At 38.8% G+C, this 22,838-nt stretch overlaps 1 protein-coding gene across 2 annotated transcripts in view; it reads left to right on the top strand.

Moving 5' to 3' along the window:
- The window catches only part of bbs9 (Bardet-Biedl syndrome 9), a 174,548-nt gene that overhangs the window by 12,393 nt on the left and 139,317 nt on the right, over positions 1-22,838 (top strand). For both annotated transcript variants that reach the window (XM_087848408.1, XM_087848407.1), the window contains exons 6-13: positions 2,035-2,209; positions 6,878-6,962; positions 7,415-7,598; positions 11,799-11,928; positions 14,875-15,056; positions 16,036-16,112; positions 16,223-16,276; positions 16,385-16,487. In XM_087848408.1, the coding sequence (XP_087704534.1) occupies positions 2,035-2,209; positions 6,878-6,962; positions 7,415-7,598; positions 11,799-11,928; positions 14,875-15,056; positions 16,036-16,112; positions 16,223-16,276; positions 16,385-16,487 (990 nt within the window). The remainder of the gene's footprint in view (positions 1-2,034; positions 2,210-6,877; positions 6,963-7,414; positions 7,599-11,798; positions 11,929-14,874; positions 15,057-16,035; positions 16,113-16,222; positions 16,277-16,384; positions 16,488-22,838) is intronic.

The following is a 22,838-nucleotide window of genomic DNA, read 5'->3' as shown; positions in this document are numbered from 1 at the left end:
TTGTATGTTTCACAATTTCACTACCACCTGGTGAGTAGTCTGCAACTGTTTGCAGACAAGTTTGTACCTTTCTTGGAAACTACTGGCAACCACCACAACCTGCTATCTACCCAAGCTCCTCAGTTGATCACAAAACTACATGAAAATGCATGAACCAGTTGTGGAGTACACAGTTTTAACTAGTGACTGCATTTATCACCGGGTCACTAATAGATTTCTGGGCCTGTATGAAAGAGAGTTGAGCAATCAGTTGCATGCAATAGCCAACAACCTCCAGCAATGACTCACAACTGTTCAGGAATCTGCATTTTTTTCCCCCAAAGGTTTCTGGGTAGTCACCAACAGGTCTCTAGGCCTGTGTGAATGAGGAAAACAATACACAGCAACAGGCAAATGCAAGTAGAGAAAAAAGTGGAAAACAGACAATGAATCCACCCTTTCATGACAGCACACCATTTATTCAATTAAAAATTTTAAACATAAATGACGTATGCTGACATTTAGGACAAATTGCTCTTAATAGCAGCCTCAGCCAGCTGAATTTAGGGTTGTTTTAGCTTTAATTTAATTATATTGAACATAATATAAATGAAAACAATCACAGTCTGGGTCTGTTTTAAGAAAATACAGAACACTAGTGTTTAAGAGACACTGTCAACACTATAATTGGCTGGAGCTTGTGCATTTCCACAAATTTTCCACATTAAGGACATTTGGACAGCAGACGTTCATGACTTACAGTTTTGAACTAAACACAATGCACTCTGTCCTCAGAAGACGACATTTGTTTTTCAGATATATTTTTTAAACTCCACACTCAAGAATACACACTTGTGGCTGGATGTAAATCCACCCATATGAAGACATGCACATTCTGCTTCAACATTTGCCGTTGGCTGTCCATCAAATATTGTGTTTAACACACTTTTATTCACAGGGTGTGTTTGCGATGTATGAGACCTTGTCCTTCAGTGTGTTAATGGCCACCCTGAATGGCCGCTCATCACTCAGGCGCACATACACTCTCACACACACATACTTGTTGACACAGAATAGGTGTGTAGGAGTGTGTGGCTTTTCTGTCTAAATCCTTGGTGATAGATGTTAAGTATGTATGTATGTGTGTGTGTGCACTGTAGGTGGCTGTCTCCCTGACCTCTAGTTGATGGCAGTGTGAGTTTTAATAGCGCATTGAGGCCTAATTATAGTTCTCTGGTCACACAGCCCCACTGCTTTATGGCAGTGTGTGCTGCTGTGTATTTTGTGTCGGGGCTTAGTATGTCCTACACCAGGCCTTTCCTAATAAACACATAGTCTTGAACACATTTATACTTACAGCCAGGTGTCTGTGTGTATGAGTATGGAGGTGTTAATGGAGATATCAGATTCAGGCAGAGGGAGTAATGCACCTCACAGCATAACACAACATCAGGGCTGAAATTAAACAAAAGCCACAAAAGTCCTCCAGGATCTTTGGTGCTTGTGTTATTAAAAAAGTGTTTTTTGTTTGTTTGTTTGTTTGTTTTTATTGAGGGATGTAGATGAAGCAGCCAAAAAAGCAGCCTGTATTCTTTACATGAATTAGTTTGTTTGCTGTGCAATCTGACCTTGTCTAAAGGCCAAAGTGTTTCGAAAGGTGGAGCTAAAAGTCCCAGAGAGTGACTGGACATGATGAGTTGTACAAATGTAGATAATGCTGTACACTTTGAGATGGTTTCTGTTCAGTGACATTGATGATGTTAGACTAGGTTGTTTGTTCAAATTGTGTTAGAGAAACATGGTGGAAAGCTTAGGAGACGCTTAAAAATTGAAGCTCCACCTGTTTTACGCCACCGACGTTGCTAATTGCTACATGAAATTAACCTCTCTCTGAAAGCCAAACTGGAAAATGCCCAGCAAAACATACCTGAGTTCACAGTATAACATTGTATTTAATTACATTGTTTTTATTTGTTTTTTTGTTTGCTATTATCAGTTCAAAACATTTTAGCTTGTGAATAAATCTATTTTGCTGCCCCCCACTCTCTCCATCAGGTCACCATTCCCTCTGTATCCAGTCTATGGACGGGATGCTGATGTTCTTCGAGCAGGACAGCTACTCTTTTGGCAGGTTCCTCCCTGGTTTTCTGCTGCCTGGTCCCCTGACCTACAACCCCAGAACAGACAGCTTCCTCACTGTATCCTCTGCACGAGAGCTGGAGAGCTACAAGTAGGCTTTTTTATAATTCATTTATTTAATAACCTTTTTCATCTTGTGTTACTTGCCTGAAGACTGCTGTGTTGTAATCCCACAAATATTTTCAAGTGAGATAGCTGGGATAAAGTTACAGTATAATACTTTCACAGCTTTCAGTGAAGTCCATCACGTAATAATTTCTACAACATACATCTCCAGATGCCCTCAAATGGCATCAATAGTCTTGTCTTTCATTTCTGATTGTTGGTGGCATCAGAGGAGTCCATAGTCTGTGGGAGAATCCCAGCTGAGGGATTTTTGCAATACAGCTTCGAGTCCATTTCCTTCATTGCATAGACTTTGTATGTATGCACTATGAGAGTAGTAATGTTGTATACTGGAATGTATGAAACTGATTTCTAACAGCAAGATCCTTGATATAGGCCTATATATTAGTTGCTAGAAAATACTGAAGTTTTATTCTAAGATGGAAAAAAAACCCCAAGTTGCTATTAAAAAGGAATTCACATCTGTTTACAAGTAATTTTTAGGCTTGAACAGTATAAACTTTCTTAAGGTTATCTGATTCACAGTCTTCAGTATCAGCTGCTGATGGTTAACGAGCAGTGCTGACTAAATCCCCACCATCCGAACACCATCTGCTCCCAGTGCAGATCTTGTCTGGATGGACCGAAACACACACACAGACGCACTTGCGCACACATGGTTTGGTCGGAAAGTACCTCATTTTAATGTAAGCACATGTACACTTCACTCTGACTGCATATCGTTAAGAAGTCTTACAGACTGCGTGGGTGTACGCTGTGCATGCGTGCAGTCTTCTCTTCCAGCTGTTTGTTATCTGGGTGCCCCCCACCAGTATCAAGACACTCTCCAGACTAGATATCACAGTGGAAACCCTGACGTCACCGTTCTCACTGGACACACACACAAACACAGCCCTGCAGAGTACTGACTGCAGTAACTCAGACAGAGCTCAGCAGACGTATACAAGCTTTCCATAAATGACAGCACAGCATTACAAATGCAACAAACTTATTTCCTTTACACTGTGCATTAAACACCTCTAACCAACGTAATGTCTCTGCTATAAATAGATCTTCACATTTAGTGGAGACTTTAGAGTTTTAAAATGCCAGAACAAGACTTTGATGCGTCACAATAAATGTAAACATTAAATAGCATGCAGTCAGAGCTGTTCAGTCAGTACAGATGAGCATCATTAGCTAAAGATATGAAGTGCTACATAAATGATCAGTTGATTAGGATACCTACTAAAAAATAAAAGTTAAAAAAATTGCTAGAAGTAAAAGTGTTTTGCTCTACCAACACACACAATTTATGATTTATACGTTGCTCTTCCTGTCCCCATATTCAAGCTTGCCGCACATCCAGGAAGTCCAAGTTATCACTGTGTTTGTGTGTCTGTGTGTGTGTGTGTCACTAAACATTTTCATAACAAAGATCACTCTGCTTGAAGATTAATTAAATTAATATAGCATCAAAAAAAGATTTTGTGCATTAAATTTTAGAAGTGATGGCTTTAATAGAAATAATGCTTTATTTGTATGGGACTTTAGGAACTGTTAGAAAGTGCCTCACAGTTTGGATAAACATTTGAACACACACATTTGCCACATAAAGTACATAAAAACACACATCCAAGCATCCGCTCTTACATAAGCATCTCTTTCCATGTGGACTTTGGAATTGGTGATGAGCACAGAGCAGTTCCTGTTGCAAATGCACGATAAATGGTTTTCATATCACACAATAGCAGCAGGAAATGTATTAGCACTAAAACAGTGGATGCATTAATGATGCGGTTCAGGGAGAGCATTAACAAATCGCTTTTCGACTAAAATACTTTGTGATCAAGATCACTGGCATTGACGTAAGACCCTACCAATTAGCAAAATCAAATAAATAAATGGATAAAAAATGTTATCTGTTTATTTATGCAGTCATTATGTATGGGTTAAATGTTTTTTCTTAGTCCCAATTTTGATTTAGATACTTTAGAAATGTTCTAATCTTTGAATGTGGTCAGAGTGATGGAAATATATATATATAGACACACCATATCAGATGACGGGGTCAAAGCCTTGCTGACTGTTATACATTTAATATCATATGACTGGTCAAACAGTTCTGCTTGGCTCAGTTTATTTAGCTTGCTGGACCTTCTCCTGCCCTGATGAATGAGAGCTTGATTTGGTTACAGTGTATGTGTGTGTGTTGGCGTCAGCTTTCAGCTTTTAGTTTGTGTTTATCCGTTACCTCAGAAAGCGTACATGCTTAGTGTGTATTTGTGTAGTTTGCGTGTATGTATATGCTTATTTGATCTGTATGTTGAAGGTAAGTGTGTGTGTGTGTGCTCCTTTCTGAGAGATCCTCTTTCATATAAATGGGATGTTTGTTTCCTCAACCTCAGTGTCCTAAACTTGCATGATGACTGATCCTGCCTAAACACACACTCCTGTACACACAAAGTCCAACCCGCACACCATGTTCACTGGAAACAGTATTTTAATGACAAATAGAAAAAAGTGTATGTGTATATCACTGTCAGTGATATTTGTCTTCCTCCTTACATGCTGCTCATGCAGGTGAATAACCAGATTTCTTTGGTTCTTTCTCAAACACAAGGCTTTCTGTGATTTAGTTTTTCTTCTTTTTTGGCTTTCATATTATACACACACACACACACCCACACACACACGTGCGCATGCATGTCCAGTTTTAATTCATTCATTTGACCTCTTATCCCATGATTAGTAAAACATCTAAGTGAAGGGTGGAATAATTATGAAATATCAAAGCATAGTGAAAGAATATAGTTATTTTATAGTGTTGTTTTAGTATTATTAGGCTGAATTTAATCCCTTCACTCATGCAGGAGCTGGTCTGTCGATCCATTGAGTGTTGCCTTAAAAGCTTAAAACCCCTGACATGTTTAATATATTTTTTAGTCCATTTTCTTTCCCAGGAAATGGTCATGGCGTGATGAAAAGGTTTCTTTACTGGCAGTCATCCATAAAGCTCATTAGTCTGCTCGCCGTTTCTCATAGGGCTAAGCAGGTAGCGCTACTGTACGGATGAGTTCAAAACTATAAATCTTGCATTGTATTGCAAAAATCAAAGGTTAGAACACTTCATTTACTATTTTATACAAAATGTTACGAGGAATTAGCATCACTCTTCGAGTCACATGTGGTAATCAGGTTTATCCAGGTATAAAATGAAAATGTTGTTAGAGGAGTGGAAAGGGGAGAGAGGTGAGTGTTCTCTGCAGTGAGTGATACATGAAATAAGTAAAATTCAACCAAAAGAAGGCAGTCACAGTCTTTTTATGAAAGCCATACTGAGCTGCACGTGAAGTTACAGAGCTTGAAATTTGATTTATTTTTTATTTACATTTTTGTCTGGGTTAGAAATTACAAATAGAAATTCGTAATTCAAGTGACCAAAAGGCCTACAGTGTATATACTAAAGCTTTGCCGCAGTTTCATACTAGGTTACATACTAACTCTAAGCGCATTTTTGAGAATGACACTGAAAAGCATAACAAAACTAAGTATGCCCTGAAGTCAAAACTCACTCACTTACATTATATGCTAGTGTTTAGCTGGAGATTTTTTCCCTGTCTGCTGTTTAAATGCTAACGTGATAAGGCCAGTTAATTAGAAGATACACCAAGTACAAATGAGACAATAGTCGATGCAATTTGTAAATTAAAGTAAGTAAATAAAATTTTATTTATGTATCCCAAAATTAGATTCAAAGAGCTTCATGGGCATAAAAACATATTAATAAAAAAGCTGTTATTTAAATTATTAGCATTACAATTTTAACCCGGTAGCAGCTCCACGTGTGGCTAGTATACATAATGAATATGGTGTACTGAAAGTGCTGTTGCTTTGCACAAATATTTGAGGACTCAATAAAAAAAGAGGCTAAGATAAAGTATTACTAGTACCCTTAAAGTAGCAGCCATGTTGGATTGTGCTCTTTCCAATAAAGGCCAATTTCAGGGTTGCTTGCTTTGATAAACAAAAGCTTTGTGTCGAAACATGCAAAACAGAGTGAGAAGGTTGGTGGATAAATGAGCAGTTATTTAGTGTTTGGTCTGTGGTGTGCAATTGGGGTCAGTCAGGTTTGGAGCTCTGTTCATCCAGGTGTTTGGGAAGAAGGATAGATTCCCGCTAAGCTGCTATGACTGCCAGCTTCTTACTGGAAAAAGCCTAACATGCAGATGCCAAAATCAACTGACCACCGATCAGTCTGACCACTTTATCCTGCGGCTCACTGATTAAAACTGATAGATCACGGTTCGAGGGAACGGTAGGTCTATGATGTGTTGACTGACCACAGAGAACCTGTAAAAGACAAGGTGACTATAAAATGCTTGCAGGGGTTTGTTTATTCTGAACATGAATTGTGTGCTGGTGTTGTGGTTTTGCTCTAATGGTTGAGAAACTGTGTAGTTTGGCTTTTTAGAATAGCTGGGGAATATCTACTACTTTTTGGACAATGGAAAGTGTTCTAGACCAACACTGTCAGTTTTTTCACAATTTAAATTTCTCCTACTGTGTGTTTAAAAAAAAAAAAAGTTATTTGTTTTCTGTCTGAGACGACGTACACAGAAAAAGTAGCTGTCTGTGTCTTTTTTACTGTCAGGTATGAGACTCTCGCTGTGGCTACAGAAGCAGAAAGTCGACAGGATCCCAACTTACCCCTTAAGACTGGAGGCAAGAGGCTGACGGTGAGCTCTAACACACACGTATTTTATTTTTTCTTTGACATGATTTATCTGTGTTGTGATTAGTGTTTAAAGACTGTGGGTTGAGTGATATCTGAATCTCGATAGTTCTCGGGGATCCCCTCATTTTCAGTCAAATGTGAATAATAGAATCCAAATGTCAGAGCACTTATGAATGTACTGTTCATGCTATTTGAATTTTTCTCTACCAGCACCAAAAGTCGCCACTATTGCCTTGAATTTGAAGATAAAAATCTTTATTTGCAGAGCTTAAAGTTTTGCTGATACCCATTTCTATGGTAAATGGAAATTAAGTATCTAGTAAAAAGGCACCGCACAACATTTTATCAAATGTGTTCAGACAACGCACATGTCAGGCTGACATTCACGCATACAATTTTTTTTTTTTTTGTGCAATAAATGACATTGTTCTGTGTCTTTGTGTGTTCCCATAGCCTGACTGGGTATTTGTGCTGGGAGAGCAGGCCCTGGATCTCTGTGTGCCCTCTTTCTCCCATGCTTCTTCCCACATCTTCATCCTGGGTGAGAGAAACATCTACTGTCTCCGTGACAATGGGCAGATCCATTTCATGAAGAAGCTGGAGTTCAACCCCAGCTGCTTCCTGCCATATGCCTCAGGTAACCCAGGACACCAGACAAAAAGTTGATACACTATAAAGGGATATTTCTCCTTTGCAGTCCTTATTGTAGTCTTTTTTATTATTCTTATTCGTACTAGGAATAACAATATTCCTTGTAGGTTTTTGGCAGGATTTCTGCTGCAGCACTTATTTAGGCGGAATGTGTAATAATAATGATTTAAGAAACATGTTAGACACAGAGAATTGAGAATAGGATGGAAAGTGATGGATGCTGAGTTTCAAAAAAGCAAAGCAAACACCAGTCATGTTTCTCTGGACAAATCATAATGCAGAAACAAAACGATTTGTTTCCAGAAGAAGGTCCAAATTGTATATTTTTCTTCAAAGGTAGTGATTAGTTTTAGTTTTATAGAAAAACATGGACCTGTTGTCAGCATCACTTGTAACAAAGAGCAAAGGTTCACACGGCAAGCTAAGGGATAAGGCTTTTCTTTTCCCTTAGTTTTCATATGTTTCCAAAGCAGCAGAGGCAAAGTTCAGATGTGTTCAGCCTGGAGTGAGGTGAAACACAGAATCACAACATTCAGTATGCTTCAGTGCACCTGCCATAAGCAAACTTCCAAAAGACTAACTGGATAAAATACTAAAAAACAAAGCAACTGGAATGGCATACTGCCATGTGAATGGCTCTACAGGAAGCTGCTTTTGGCAGAATGTGATGGAATAAACCGAATAGCTCTGCTACATAAATAAAACTGACTGCTGAACAATAGAGTTTATAGACATGTGCCAAAAGATGAATGAATAGCACATATAATACAGAATCATACAGGTAATAAACTGTACTTTTGTCCAAAAATACTTTTTATGTCTAGTGCATTTTTCTTTTTCTTTCTTTCTTTCTTTCTTTCTTTCTTTCTTTCTTTCTTTCTTTCTTTCTTTCTTTCTTTCTTTCTGCTCCTGCTCCTTTGTGAGTTAGGCTAAACCTCCATTTACCTTCAATTTTACTCTTAATGAACGGCTGAATAAGATATCTGGCTCTTTAGCATTTAAATAGTCACTAAGTATGATGGCAAATCTGTGTCTTACTTAATCTCTGGCTGCTGTTTGATGCTAAATAACCAGCACACATGATTTTTTTTCTTGTTTTTTTTTTTAATGAAAAAAGTTGAAAACTGCTCTCTGCTGTGTTGTGCAAGTCAAGTGCTGGTTTTGAATCTAAACAATGAAACTTGCTCAGTTCAAGTGATTCGATTTTTTTCTCCACATTGCTCATCAGTTCCAACCGTTTTTGAATAGATTTAGCTAAATGCAGCATCTCAGTGATTAAGATGTGCATGCACTGAATCGCTTGGCATAACTGTTCCCATGTCCAACCTACAGCAACGATAAAACATAGCAGGAAATGACGAGCTTCAATAGTACCTTTTGTTGTCAGCAAGAAGTAATTTAAAGATATTTAGGTACGGGAAGATCCGTGATCACAGGATTCATTTTGTCATAATGAGTATGCAGCATATTGAAATCATAGGCATTACTGTAGGTACACCCACGGGTACGTGTGTGTGTGTGTGTTTGTTAAACAGTAATGGGTTCCAGCTTTGAACACCTCTCCTTGACTTCGCCTCTGATGGGGAGAAAATAGAAAGAGAAAGAGGTGTACAGTGTGGTGATTATTAGCTGCATTTGAAAGGCGTCACATCTGAGGCAAGAGGCTACTGCTTGTCATGCACACAATGGACAGGATATGCTGTGGATGTGTGTTAGCCTGGCTACAGATGTTGAATTGGTCTTAGAGAAGGAGGCGATGGAGGCCGACTCTGCTGTCATTTTTACTGAAAGCTTGCACCTGACTAAATGAATCGATTTTCTCCCCACACACACGTACTCACAAAGTTCCATTATTCAATAATTAGCAATTAGCGGCACAATTGTATCAGATTGCAGCCTGATTGTGGTCATTTAGAATGAGTAATATGAGAACATACACAAAAAGAGGTGTGCATAAACACATTCTCACACACAGACGGTGAATTTATGAGTTTTAGTTCCATGCATAGTGGCCTACGATCTGCATGGTCACGCATCCATTATTTGGGTTGATGTTGTGGTTGCCTAAGAAACCAGTATGACTCAGAAACCCTTTGATTCAAGTGCATAAAATCGATCTGTATCCAGAAACCATTTTCATGGCTTTGTTTCTGTTTTAAACCATAAGTTTCCGATAAAACTTGTTAATTGGAGTGCTTCCAAAAGCACTTCAATAAAGTATTGCTCTCCTTGTTTCTGTCCCATTACGTTGCACTGGCAGCTGGGGACAGCTGTGATTTTTATATTAAAATTGTTAAGAAGAAAATGGGTATGCCTTACCTGCGTGGTTATCGATTGCTGCTTAACTGTCACTTTCAACCATAAGCAACACTAATTATATTAATTTAGTTAGCAATACAGTTCTCTGTATAACCTCCTGAAAATGGAGCAAAAACAACGTCAAAAGTGCTTCTGCCCACTTTAATTTATGCAACAATGTACTATAGACCCATTTTTTGAGGGTATTACGTTTGATATAAAATACTCTGACTCTATGGAGGAAGGATCCAGAATGAAGGCTTTGTGGATTGACTGCAAAAAGTGGCCATGATATCTGTTTTCAATTTTAGAAAAAAATATCTCAGCTTTCAAAGTTCCCTCCAATGTCTACTCTGAATATTATTTAGATTATTTAAATTACTCTTGGAAATTGTCTATAAACTCAATCCCCAATGTGTCATTTCAACAAAAGCAACTTTTATTGGGACATGATTGCTGTCAACAGTCAAAACCACATAAAAATTCCCACATGACTGAGGGATGATGACAATTCCCAGGAGCAAGACTGCTGTTGCAGTCTTCACTCTCAAAAACAAACAAAAGTCCTCTCTAGAGTTTATTTTTAACAGTGTGATATTTAGTGACAGTCTAACTGCTGGAGCTGCCAGCCAACAAGCAGCAAGGGCTTCTTTTATTATGCAGGGCCATTCAGTGGATTTCTATAGTGTCTTCATAGTCTAGAGATTGGAGTAGACGAGGATAGACAACAGTGCTCTCCTTAGCATTTCCTATTGCTTTCTTTCTGGCGCTCATCTTCACAGCTGCCTGCTCGACCAGTTCCCTCGCCCTCCCAGTCTACCTCTTTTATGCTGTTTGTATCTTATTTTGTCATTTAACTTTATTGGCTTCATTGCTTATCTGAAGCCTTACAATCAAAGACCAGCTCCTGCATGATTTTTAATGATTCCTACTTCTAGGAACATGATATTCTAGGATCATGATAACATGATAACATGGGTGACAGATTCATTCAGATAGGATCATGATGTGGCACCTATGATGCGGAGGCCAGAATGGATGTGGGGAGAGATGTCAGGATAAGGAAAAGGAGAAAGAAAAGAATGGGATGTGGAGATATCAGTGGGCCAGGAGGGTAAAAAAAAAAGCCTAGAAAGGAAGGAGAACGAAGAACACAGGTTGGAAATTTTTATAATATGGTTGTAATTATAAGGCTGATGTGGAGACGGTAAGGTGTGTATTTTGCTTTAATGTGGCACCAACACACTCTGTCATTTCGACCCCTGCACTCTGCCGCCCTGCTGACCGCTGTTACTATATTATAACTTACGTATTCCACTGTGTGAGTATGTGTACGAGTGTGTGTGTGTGAGTGTAAGTGAGGTGTGTTTGTTTTGCGTGTGGCCGTCACCTCAGATCTCTCCTGGTGGTAACTGCGCCATTGGTGGGATTGGCTGGATGTGTGTGTGTGTGTGAAACATAAGTACTAAAATGTAAGTAGTATTTATACTGAAGGTTTCAAGCCATGTGTCATGAAAGAAAGTGTATGTGGAACTTCAGTTGTATATACACCTATAAAAGGTGACCTTGTCTCAAAATGAAAAATCGAGATGACAAAATTTCTATATACAAACCAGACGTGAAAAGTGATTTTCTTTACTGTGGGAACTTCTTACAGGGCAATGCCACCCACCAGAGGAATTTATTTCTACGCTGCATGGTAAAATTTGTGAATTGAAATTTGAGAATCGGACACAAAACTAGCAAATTAGTTTAGTTTTTCTCTCTTTTTTTAGGTGATGGAGTCTGAACTTCTGAAAGCCAGTTTTATTTCATTTATTTTTTAAAATAAAATGCCATGATATTTAAGGTCTGTTGTTTCTAATCTTCTTTTTGTGGTCGTGTTTAGTGACAGATGGCAGTACAAACCTGTTGCTAGGTAATCACACCAACATGCTGCTGGTTTACCAGGATGTGACCTTGAAGTGGGCATCCCAGCTCTCCTTTATCCCCGTGGCTGTGCGTGTTGCCAACTATTTGTGAGTATAACCTCCAGCAAATGAAGGAATCTGATATTAGAATTTTCCTAGTTTAAAGATGACCATTTGAGGAATATAAAGATGAAGGATAGCTTAGGACAGCTCAGTGCATGTAGTGTACACAGCAGTGATTATACATGTAAACAAACACACACCTATAACAAATATAATGTTGTGTTTATCAGCTTGTGAAATCCAGTGTGTAAACTACTCGACAATGTCTTCCAGCTGGCCAATCAGAGCGTAGTGGGGAGGGGCCAGCCATAGGCAATCCTTTGTCTTTTTCCAAACAACTCCAATCAAAGCACAATTTGATACAATTACAATGCAAAACACAAACACGGTTGAAAAATGATGTGGTTTTTGGTTGTGTGTGTGCCTGTGTGTTTTAGATGCGGGAGATAGTGTGTGTCTGGGTAGCTGTTTGGTTTAGTTTGAGGCTGTGTTGTTTTAAAGCATTTGATAATCATCGGGTGATTTAGTGTGTTGGTGGGACACCGTGCAGAGTGTGGGATAGGAACACACAAAACAAAACCATTACACACAAAAACAACATACGATCACTTCAGCAGCTCGTTTTGGCTATCTCTATTTGATAGCAGTGCTCCAGGAGTTCTTGTGTTTTGGAGGCAGTATTGCATTTTATTGCCAACCCCAGATTAAATATTCTCACCGTTTTGGGATCCTTCAAGTTTAACATGGACCAAATCTGAATCAGAACTGTGAAGACTCAGAACTTGATATATATTTATGTTAAAACTGATCTGAGAGGACTGTTATTAAATAGAATGTTAAGTTAATTCATAGAAATCGAATCCAGGCACCATCAGCAGTGTAACAGTTGTAACTTTGACACAAGCTACAATTGTTAAGATATCTCATGCATACTTGCTGTCACCTGTAATGATCATTTATGCAAATAGCCTCAAGAAGCATTTGTAGCACTCAAGAACTTTAAAAAAAAAGGGGGGAAATGAACCAGACAAAAGTTTACCTTCAGTTGCTCCGATGGCAGCTGTATGTTTGAAATCTGAAGCAGTAAGAGCTGAACCTATTGCTCACTTTGATAAACATACTATGTGTTATTGTTGGTAGATAGTGCTCCATTAACCTCCGAGCACTGCTGGGCCTAACAACCTTTCTGGTGGAAATCCAGCTTCGTATTCTGCGCCCCTCAGGATGCAGTTTTCCACTTTGCCACTTTGAGTCCATTTTAAATGAGTTTTGGCTCCGAGAGAAGTCGGCATCGTTTCTGGAACATGTTCACACATGGCTTCTTCGGTCCATGATGAAGCTTTAACCTGCATTTGTGGATGACATGGTGAACAGGGTTCATACACTGTGTTCCTGAGCTCATTCCATGTCCATGCCTGTTTGTAATGCAGTGTGACCTGAAGGTCTGAAGATCATGTGCATCCAATATTGACTCAATTTTTGATTATAGTAGGGTCTTTGCCTCACAGTACAAAGCACCTTGAGGTGTTGTTATGGTTTGACTCTAATAGGAATGACAGGGAAAACATAATTTCCTTAGGGATTATTAAAGCATTCTGATTCTGATAAAAGTTGAACTGAGTTTAATTTATTTTCGGCCTTTTTTTCTTCAAAAATGTCTCCAGATTCTCTGAATCTTTTAATGATGCTATGTGCTAGATGATGAAAAGTTTTTCTAATTTTATTTTGAAGAACAATATTCTGAAATAGTTCAACAATTTCAGACTGGTTAACTTCCGCCTCTCTAAGATGCTCTTTTTATACACTCATGTTACTGACTGGTTGCCAGTTAAGCTAATTAGTTTCAAAATGTTCTCCTTGGTACTACTAACTTTTCCTGCCCTTTTTCGCCTCTGGTCCACTTTGCTATGACATGTTGCTACCATCACATTACATCTTAAAACCATACATTTCTCATTATAAAAAATGTTTTTCTATATTCTGTTGCGAATAAAATATGGGTTTATGAGATTTGCACTTCATTGCATTCTGTTTTTATAGACCTTTTTTAGAACTAGTGTTGTACACTACTACAATATTTTGAGAAATATTTTCAAACCTTGATTTGTGCAAGGTAATAAGACACTTGAACAAACAGTGTACACAGTGCCACATTTTTTATTACTTTTTTTTTTAAAAGATTGAAATAAATTCTGGCAACATAGTTTTGTATTGTCACATATCCTGTATGTATGTATTACCTGACACTGCTGGTAGATTATGTGAGTTCCTTTAGTTGATGCGTACGCAACAATCTTTCTCTCAGTTGAACTTTGAGCTATTATTCAGCATGGTCTGTGTGTATGTCTGTGTGTGTCTGTGTGTATGTCTGTGTATGTCTGTGTGTGTGTGTCTGTGGGCTTTAAATAAATGTGAGAACCATCACTTTTATGAATGCGTTTCTGTAGCAGTTGGTCATGGCTCTATGAATATAAATTTTTCTGTGTACGTGTGTGCCCGTGCGTGTGCGTGACAGAGTGTTTCCGCAGCAGTAAAGTGAAAGTTTTATGCCCCCTCAGACGCCCTCCTGTGCAGGTGTGGAGCCGGCTGCTGCTCTTGACCTGAACCCCCTCATGTGTGGGTCTGAGTGTATGTGTTATCGTCTCACTGGACTGGAACAGAAAACACACACATACACACACAACACATCTGCAACCAGTTAGCACACACACAGTTAAAACACATTATTGCATCACTCAGCATTTCTTCATGCTCTCCCTCGTTTCATCTGGTTCTATATTATAAATTAGTTCTGAACTTTATATTCAGCTTTTTCTAAATTAAATATTCTATTGCTTTATTCTATTGATTAAATAAGCATTTAGCTTACTTGTTTTAAAGGAGCAAACAACTAATTTTGAACTACAGTAGACCTTTTTGGCAGAAGTTCTTGACTAACGACCAGTAGCACACTAGGAAAAAGTTAACGTTCCTCTTCTCTGCTCTTCTCAGGGATGTGAAGGGAGTCGTGGTCAGTCTGAGTTCAGATGGTCATCTTCTGTGCTCTTACATGGGTACAGATCCCTCTTTCTTTTCAACTCCGAAGGTGGATGCCAGGGAGGCTGACTACGAGCAGGTGGAAGCTGAGATGAAGAAACTGCAGAAATTCATCCGAGAAGCCACCAGGACTCAGGGTAGGAGACTGCTGGAAGCATAATACAGATTTTCTAATTATCATAATACCAACATATGCCCTTAAGAGGCAACTTTTGATCATTCTTGTCTGATCCTAGGTTTATCTAATCATATTGTCATTCTTAAATGACTAGTTCTTTGAATCAATTGACTGTCTACATTCACTTTAAAGTTGGTAAAATTTCCCATTGGAGTATCTGAGCAGCAAGTATCTGATATTTTTACTCCTTAAGGTGACCTTTTATGTCCATTTTTAGCTCCATATTTGAAATCCTGGACTCTGCTAGAGTGGCTTTGCTTGATTTACAGTTCAAAATGATTCACAGTTCTTTTTTTTATCTTAGACTAAGATCTGGTCCAGTCGCTAAGAATAAATTTTTTTTTGCTAAAAATATCCACCTTAGTTTCACTTGATATTTGTCACCTGGTTGTCAACACCCCACCTGCAGTGCATCCATACCTCACCAGTTGGGTTTGCCCCACAGTTTGACAACCACTGGTTTAAGCTAACTGCCTTCTGAATGGGAAACAGAAGCCTTGGAAAGAGGTGGGAGGGGCTGCTGTGCTCATAGCCAGGTCTGTGTGAGAGAGTAAGAGAGTATGAGATGACCATAATTAAGAAATTACCTTTTTTGACATCTAACAGGTCCAGGAGGTTTAGAGCAGTCTGAAGCTTCTGGCTCTTGTACATACACTGACCTCATTATTTGAGACTGGCCATGTTTAATATGAGCATCAATGACTGTAACAGTGTGTGTGTATATATAAAATACATTTAAGACTGCCACACAAGGTTTAATTTAAACTGCCTTTAACAACAAGTCAATGGGAATTTTATCTTTTGTCCTCTCTGTATGCTGGTTGATTTGTTTGCAAACTGACCAAGTATCATGCCTTCTTTCAAAATGTGGTGAAATGCTATATTGACTAATGAACACATCGGTTTAGTGTTTTGAGATTAAACTGTTGGTATTTCAGACATTTTGCCCAAAACTGATAGTGAGGATGACCTGTGCATTACTACCACTGTTTCCTCCAGCATGGACAACCCATCGGTAAACAAACACAAAACACACATAAAAAAACAAACTCACATTCGCACATGTAGATGCATATGCAATAATAAACATAGAAAGTCATATTTCCCTTTAATATCTGTCCATAGCAAGCCCTGATCCACGATATCAATGGTCTGCCTGTCCCCTCAGTGACCGTACAGGTGAACCTTTAAAATTATTGTTTCTCCTCTCAGTTTGTGTGCCAGAATTTTATCTGCCCTTTACCAGTATCCTGTCTACATCTACCATCATAATTTTTCTCTTTTCAGGTGAAGGTGAAAGCCAGTAGTGTGGTGAAGTCATCTAAGCTGAGCATTGGTGTCCAGCCTCCTCTGGCAGTTACTCAGGAGCAGTTTGTCCTTGAGGCCATGGGTCAGTTAATTGTAGCTGTAGTCTTTATATGCGAGTTATGATTGGGCGTCTGTCTATGTGTATGCCTGTAAAACCTTTTCTTCTTCTTTTTCCTATTGTTGGTTCCAATTATCTGACATTCTGATCTGTTTCTGGGATTTCTGCCTTTGTCCATGTTTTTCCACTGGAGACAGTGGCATTGACAAATAGACAGGTTTGGCTAGAGGTGGTAGATTGGGTTGGGTTTATTAATGCTTGAAAATTGTGTGAAAGTAACCTTTTCTAATTTGTGTGAACTAGTTCCTTTAAATCATGATTGTCCTGATGGAAAACATATGAAACAGAATGCCAGCACTAAAGAAAAACCATCTTACAGAAAGGAATACATGTTTAATAGCAAATCTGACATATAACCTTTAGCAGTAATTAGTACCTTTTTCTACTTGAGGAGACGTGCAGTGTTGGCGAAATGCACAAAATTAAAGGAGAAGTGCCAAGGAAAGAATGTAAGGGTGGATCGTAGGGGAATACAATGACTGCATTTTTATGGAAACTCTAAGCAGCTGGTTTGGTGTATGATCTTTCATCATCCAGTGTCATCGATCACTTTTTGTTCTTTTGCAGCCTCAGTCCATCTCTGAATCATTTGAGGACACACACACACACACACACACACACACACACACACACACACACACACACACACACACACACACACACACACAAATTTTATCCAATCCTCCTCCTTTTACAGATGAATGCGTTGGCCTCAACAGAGTGAGAGGTGTGTGTTTATTTTCTCAGCTCTTATCAGTCAGTTTTAGTCTTATGTGTTCTCTAGTCTAGCTGCTGGCCACTGAGCCCATACAGCGGTAACTTTGAAATGAATTACCCAGACACTGCACACACATAGCCTACTAACCCCAAACAGTGATATCTTCTGTCGGCTCATTAAAAGAACATTATTCATCCTGTAATACAATGTTCATCCATCCATCCACTTTGAGCTGTCTGTATGTCCTCTGTTTTGTTATGTTTGGTTTTTTTTAACATGTACTCTGTGTGCATAATGTAAAACAGTTGGAGGGAGTTTTTTTTTATTTTTTATCAGAACATCCTTATAGTGCGATGAGAACATACTTTTTAAAAATGTGTGGGCCTATTGGGAGTTAAACCTCTAACCCTGTTGGTGTCAGTGCTTTGCGCTGCCTGTTAGTCTACATATGGACTGGGACTCTTCATCTTAGCAGCGTTCAGTCACGCCTACAGATTGCCAGTAGTTTGAACCAGTGGTTTCTTCTGCTGCATTTATGTATCTGTTTAATCTTCTTAAGAGGCTTAATTATAAGCTTCCCAAGACAATAAAAACAATACAAGTGAGTAATAAGTTTCTTACTATTAGTAGGAGTCGGATCAGTAGGAGTTTGTGCAACAGTTTTTTTCTCAGGCTAGATGTTTCTTTATAAATCAACAACCACAAGAACGGCCAGTCTTTCAAACTCGCTGTTCTGGTCACTCTCTTCTGTGGTATCGAGATCATATTTCTAAGTAGCTGCATATGAGCATCTGTCCAGATTCTTGCTATTGTGGTTACACAAAGCTTTCCAAGCATTTAGATGTTGTTTGTCTTCATGCCACCCAGAGTCTTTTTGTGTTATGGCTCTTTTAGACTGTCCACCAGAGTTTTAAGAATGTGTCACTTTTCAAAAACACAGAAAATCAGAATATGTCTTCACGCTAAGACAGCTTAGGAAAAATCTTTTAAAATCTGCTATCAGACTCAAAATTGGACTCCATTCCACATACAAACGTGCTGTCCATATTTTGCTTTTAGCAATCTGCAACTGAGTGAAGAATAAAGTCAGGAGTGACATAATTATAGCATGGACCCAGTCATTTCTTGTTGTAAATGGTGCTAAAATGAGCATTGTTGTCAGTGGAATCAAAGTCTAAGTCATTAAAATAATGAGAAGCATTTTTCTTGTTTTTTTTTAAAAAAAAAAAAGCACAGAAAAAAAGTCATGATTCATTGATATGACGCAGATGGCATGCAGTATCAACACGGATGGTGTGTCTCTGAAGAATTCTTGTGTGTGACAACAAACTTTTAGGAATGAATCCTGTAACTGACTAGTGTGCCAAATTTAACAACACCCAAAATGCAGCCTTGAATAAGCTGCTCCAAACAAAAAAAGCAGCTTTATCATGGCACTTTTATCTCATTCCAGAAAGGTAACTGAGGTTATTGCCTCACTTTGTAGTTTGGTTAGTTGGCATTTTGCAGTTTAATGTTTTGTACAAACCAAACACTTTCAAGTTGTCTTGTGATTTACAGAACTGTCCCTGTGAGGGTGTAAATCTCACTAGAGATGTGGTCATATGTCAAATGACGCACAAGAGGTTGTGCAAGTTATTGTGGATGGTGTTGGCTGTCATTTTTCGAACCTATGCACACAGGCACAGAAGCTGGTTTATTTCCAGAACATGGTTCTTTTTAACTTTAAGACTGGTCTCGGCTTTTGCCGAAACAGTCATCCATCACAGAGGAGTATTCCCCGAGTTTTTTGAGAAGGACCAGAATGGACTGTGAATTTATGATTTCAAGATGTGAACAGTATTCTCAGGCGGTTTGAACACCATCCATTTATTCTGAGCTCTGACTCAAAGTGACCACTGGTTTACCATGATTCATAAAGTGTCATGCAGAAATGTAATGCATTTTACCACAGGCATTCTTATCTCTACATATACTATACATGACCCGTCCAGCTGTTAATGAAACCATGATGCACTTTTTGAACAACAGTTTCTATTAAATTCTTGTGTCAGCTTTCATTAATATTGATCCCTTTTCATATGTCTTGTATTTCATAATATTTGCCATATTTTATGCTACACATTTAATTCCGCCCTTTTCTATTTTTCTATCAGTTTTAATCCAGACTTTCTCCATATGTATATTTTTACTACTAATGCTACAGTGCTAGAAGTGTATATTATGTATGTCAGCAGTATCCTCATTTGGATATCTCCAATCATTATTATTATTATTTTTTTTCACATTTTTTACTGCTCCATCCTAACTTATTCAAAATGCAGTTCGAGAAAATAACATGTATATAAGATTCCAGGTGGACCACATTTGCTCAATTCTCACCAGCCACTTTTGTACACATATTTTACTGCTTGTTAACACAAATATTTAGTCAGCCAATCACATGAGAGCAACTTAATATACTGAGGAATGTAGACCTGTTGAGGTTTAAACCAAGTATCAGAATTGGGAAGAAAGTTGGATTAAGGAGCTTTGGATGTAACACGGTTGCTGGTGACAGATGGGCTGGTCTCAGTATTTCACAAACTTCTTGCATTTTCCTGCACAACCATCTCCAGGGTTTAAAGAGGATGTTCTAAAAAGAGAAAATATCCAGTGAGAATCACTTCTCTGCACAGAAATACAGAGATGGGAATGGCCAGTCATCTTCGGAACTGACAGGAAGGCAACACTAATTAAAAAAAAAAAAAAAAACTTTCAGTGCAACCGAGATATGCTAAAGAGCATCTCTGAATGCACAACATGTTAAAGCAGATGGACTGCAGCAGCAGAAGACCACACCAGTTGCCTATTTTGTCAGGTAAGAACAGAAAACTGAGGCTACGGTTCACATAGGGTCACCAAAACTGAACATAAGAAGATTGGAAAAACATTGCGTAGTCCAGTTGCGGTTTCTGCTATGAACTTTAATGGTCGGGTCGGGTCAGAATTTGGTGTAAGCAACATGGATCGATCCTGCCTTGCATCAATGGTTTTCTGGTGGTTTGTGCAACATTTTGTTGTCACCCTTTGGCACCCTGAACATTGTTTAAGTACCACAGCCTACCTGAGTATTGTTGCTGACTGAAATATGCCATATTCCATAGTTTCTCTACATTAGAGGACTTTTCTTGTGTTAATAACTCTTTTAGAAGTTCTGCTTGTCATGGTTCTGGGTCATTTGATGTAGCATTTTGAGTTTCATGTGTTTTTGGTGTCATTTTGTATTATATTATGATTTAGGTTCATTTAGTAGTCTTGAATTTATTCCATTTTTTGAGTTTCTTATGTTCCCTGTTTGGTTCCTTTCCTCTTAGGTTCCTCTTGTGTCTCTGTCCTGTGTCCTTCTTGTTTCCCTTTTCTGTTCCCATGTTCCCCTCCATGTGTTCATCCCATGGCTCTCCTGTCTGTCATGTTTATCCATGTTTTACCAGCCTGTCATGTGTCCCCCTCTCGCTCTCTTGTCCCCCCTCACACCCTGTCTCTTCCTCTCTCTTGTGTCCCCTCACTTGTCTGCCTTTCCTCCACTCCTGTGTCAAACTTGTCCTGTGTCGCGATCTCCCTCACGGCTGTGTGTTTCTCCTGGTTTAGTTTGTATTATCCCCGTCCAGCACTGCTTGAATCAAATTTAAATCAACACACATTTTTTAAAACAGTTACATTTAGTACATTTTCTTGTTAGTGTTTTTGATTACATTTAATTTTAAACGATTTGTGAATGACTGCATTTCTGTTTTTAATTTTTAACTTCTTTGGAAACAAGGTTGTGCAATGAACCACATAATCAGTGGCTGACTTTTACAAGATGGTTTTAGACCCTTTGATTGGAGCGGTCAACATATTGCTGCAATTGAATAACACACTGCAAGTATGCAAAGGTCATGAACGACTTCTTATTTAAAGCTTCCCAAGTCGTGAATAAACAAACTAAAAGCTTAAGAATAAGTTGGTTGGATAAATACTTCCATGTCTGAACAGACAATAAAACGTTTGCCCCCCCCAAAAAATCCAACAAAATCAAAAGCAACTTTATTGGACATGAAGCCAAAACAGGTTAAAAAAAATCCAGGCTCATCTGGATGGTTTGCTTGTTCTGTTTTTTTTCTTCTTGGCAGCTGTTTTGAAGTTTTCACCGTTTATATGGAAGATCAGAAGCTCTGACTCACTGCACTGTCACGTTTACACCACTAAAGAGATGCTTTGTTTACATGAGTTTGGGTAGCGGTCAGACGGGTCAGATTCAGAAGCCCGCAGTCAAGCACATAGGCACACATACTGTCACAGACCTCATTTCAGCACTCACACATGCATAACCATGGATGCATGCACGTGCCACACAGTGCACTGTTCAAATATAGACACACACACAAACACAATCAAAGTAAAGTAGCAGTGTGTGTGTGTTTATGTCACGCTCTTTTGTTTTCCTGCACACAGAAATCTGGCGCTGGCTTTCAGTAGTCATTCAGCAGTTCTCTGCTGCGAAACATGAGAGGTGCTACACACACACAAACACATTGCATACAATCATGTTTCCATAGCTGCAGAGGACATTACATGACTTACATTACACTTCATGGAGTCTTACCCTAACCCTAACCATCCCCACTGCTTGCTTATGTACACACAGTGTATATATATACACTTTGTGTCATTCTTTTTTCCTTTCTTAACTCCCTTCTCTGCCTCTCGCTGGCCTGCTCTGGGCCAGCCTGGCGTGCATCAGCACTGCAAGAGCTGAACCACTTCTGCTGACCCTCAGTGGTCAGATTTGGCCCTAAGGCGAGTGCTTTACATCAGTTAAAGTCCTGGAAATAAGGAAAAATAGATTAATGGAAGCTTTGTGAGTTGTAATGAATACCAGGACATGACTTAAAGGAGCTGGATCCCAGTCACATAGCCAGAGTTTACTCTGTGATTTGTCCAGAAAATTGCACCCTGCTTTATGGATTGCAGGGGAAGTGGCTGCTGAGCTGTAGATGGAATAGCGCCTGGTGTAAACAGTGCACCATGTACACAGAAGTAAATCATTTTGGCTATCACCATTAAAAATACAATGCTGTAAAAAAATTATTTCCATTACCTGGAAATGTTTAATTAATTTTACTGCTTTATTGTTGAGGTAAAAACAGGTAGCTTTGAGTCAGACTTCTGGACTTAACGCACCCAAGTTGGGGCTTTTTTTTCTGTTTTTGTTTCCCAGCTCTTTAAATTGGTCTCCTGTTTTTAAAAGCATTTACCAGTTGGAATAAAAATAGCTGTGGCAGTCAGAACTTTGTTGCTGAGATTAATAAATGCCATGTCATCTTCCCATGCCAGAAGCAGAAACAAATAACCACAGAAACAGCAAGTTTGGATGAGACTGGTGCAGCAATAAAGGTTGCTGCAGCTGAATAACAGAAATAACAGCTCTTAAATCACATTTCTAAATCTGCTGCCATGATACACATTAACCGTTCCCATCAACTGCTGACAATCCCTTGTTAACGGGACAGATGTGTCACTTGGTTTTGATTTGTTGGGATAAAATAAAAACAAAATGTACAGATGCCCTTAAA

This window comes from Neolamprologus brichardi, chromosome 11, assembly GCF_056152115.1.
Source record: "Neolamprologus brichardi isolate AB-2024 chromosome 11, ASM5615211v1, whole genome shotgun sequence".
In the NCBI taxonomy this organism is placed as follows: domain Eukaryota; kingdom Metazoa; phylum Chordata; class Actinopteri; order Cichliformes; family Cichlidae; genus Neolamprologus; species Neolamprologus brichardi.
The sequence above is the reverse complement of the archived record's forward strand: the minus strand, read 5'-3'. Positions and strand labels throughout refer to the sequence as shown.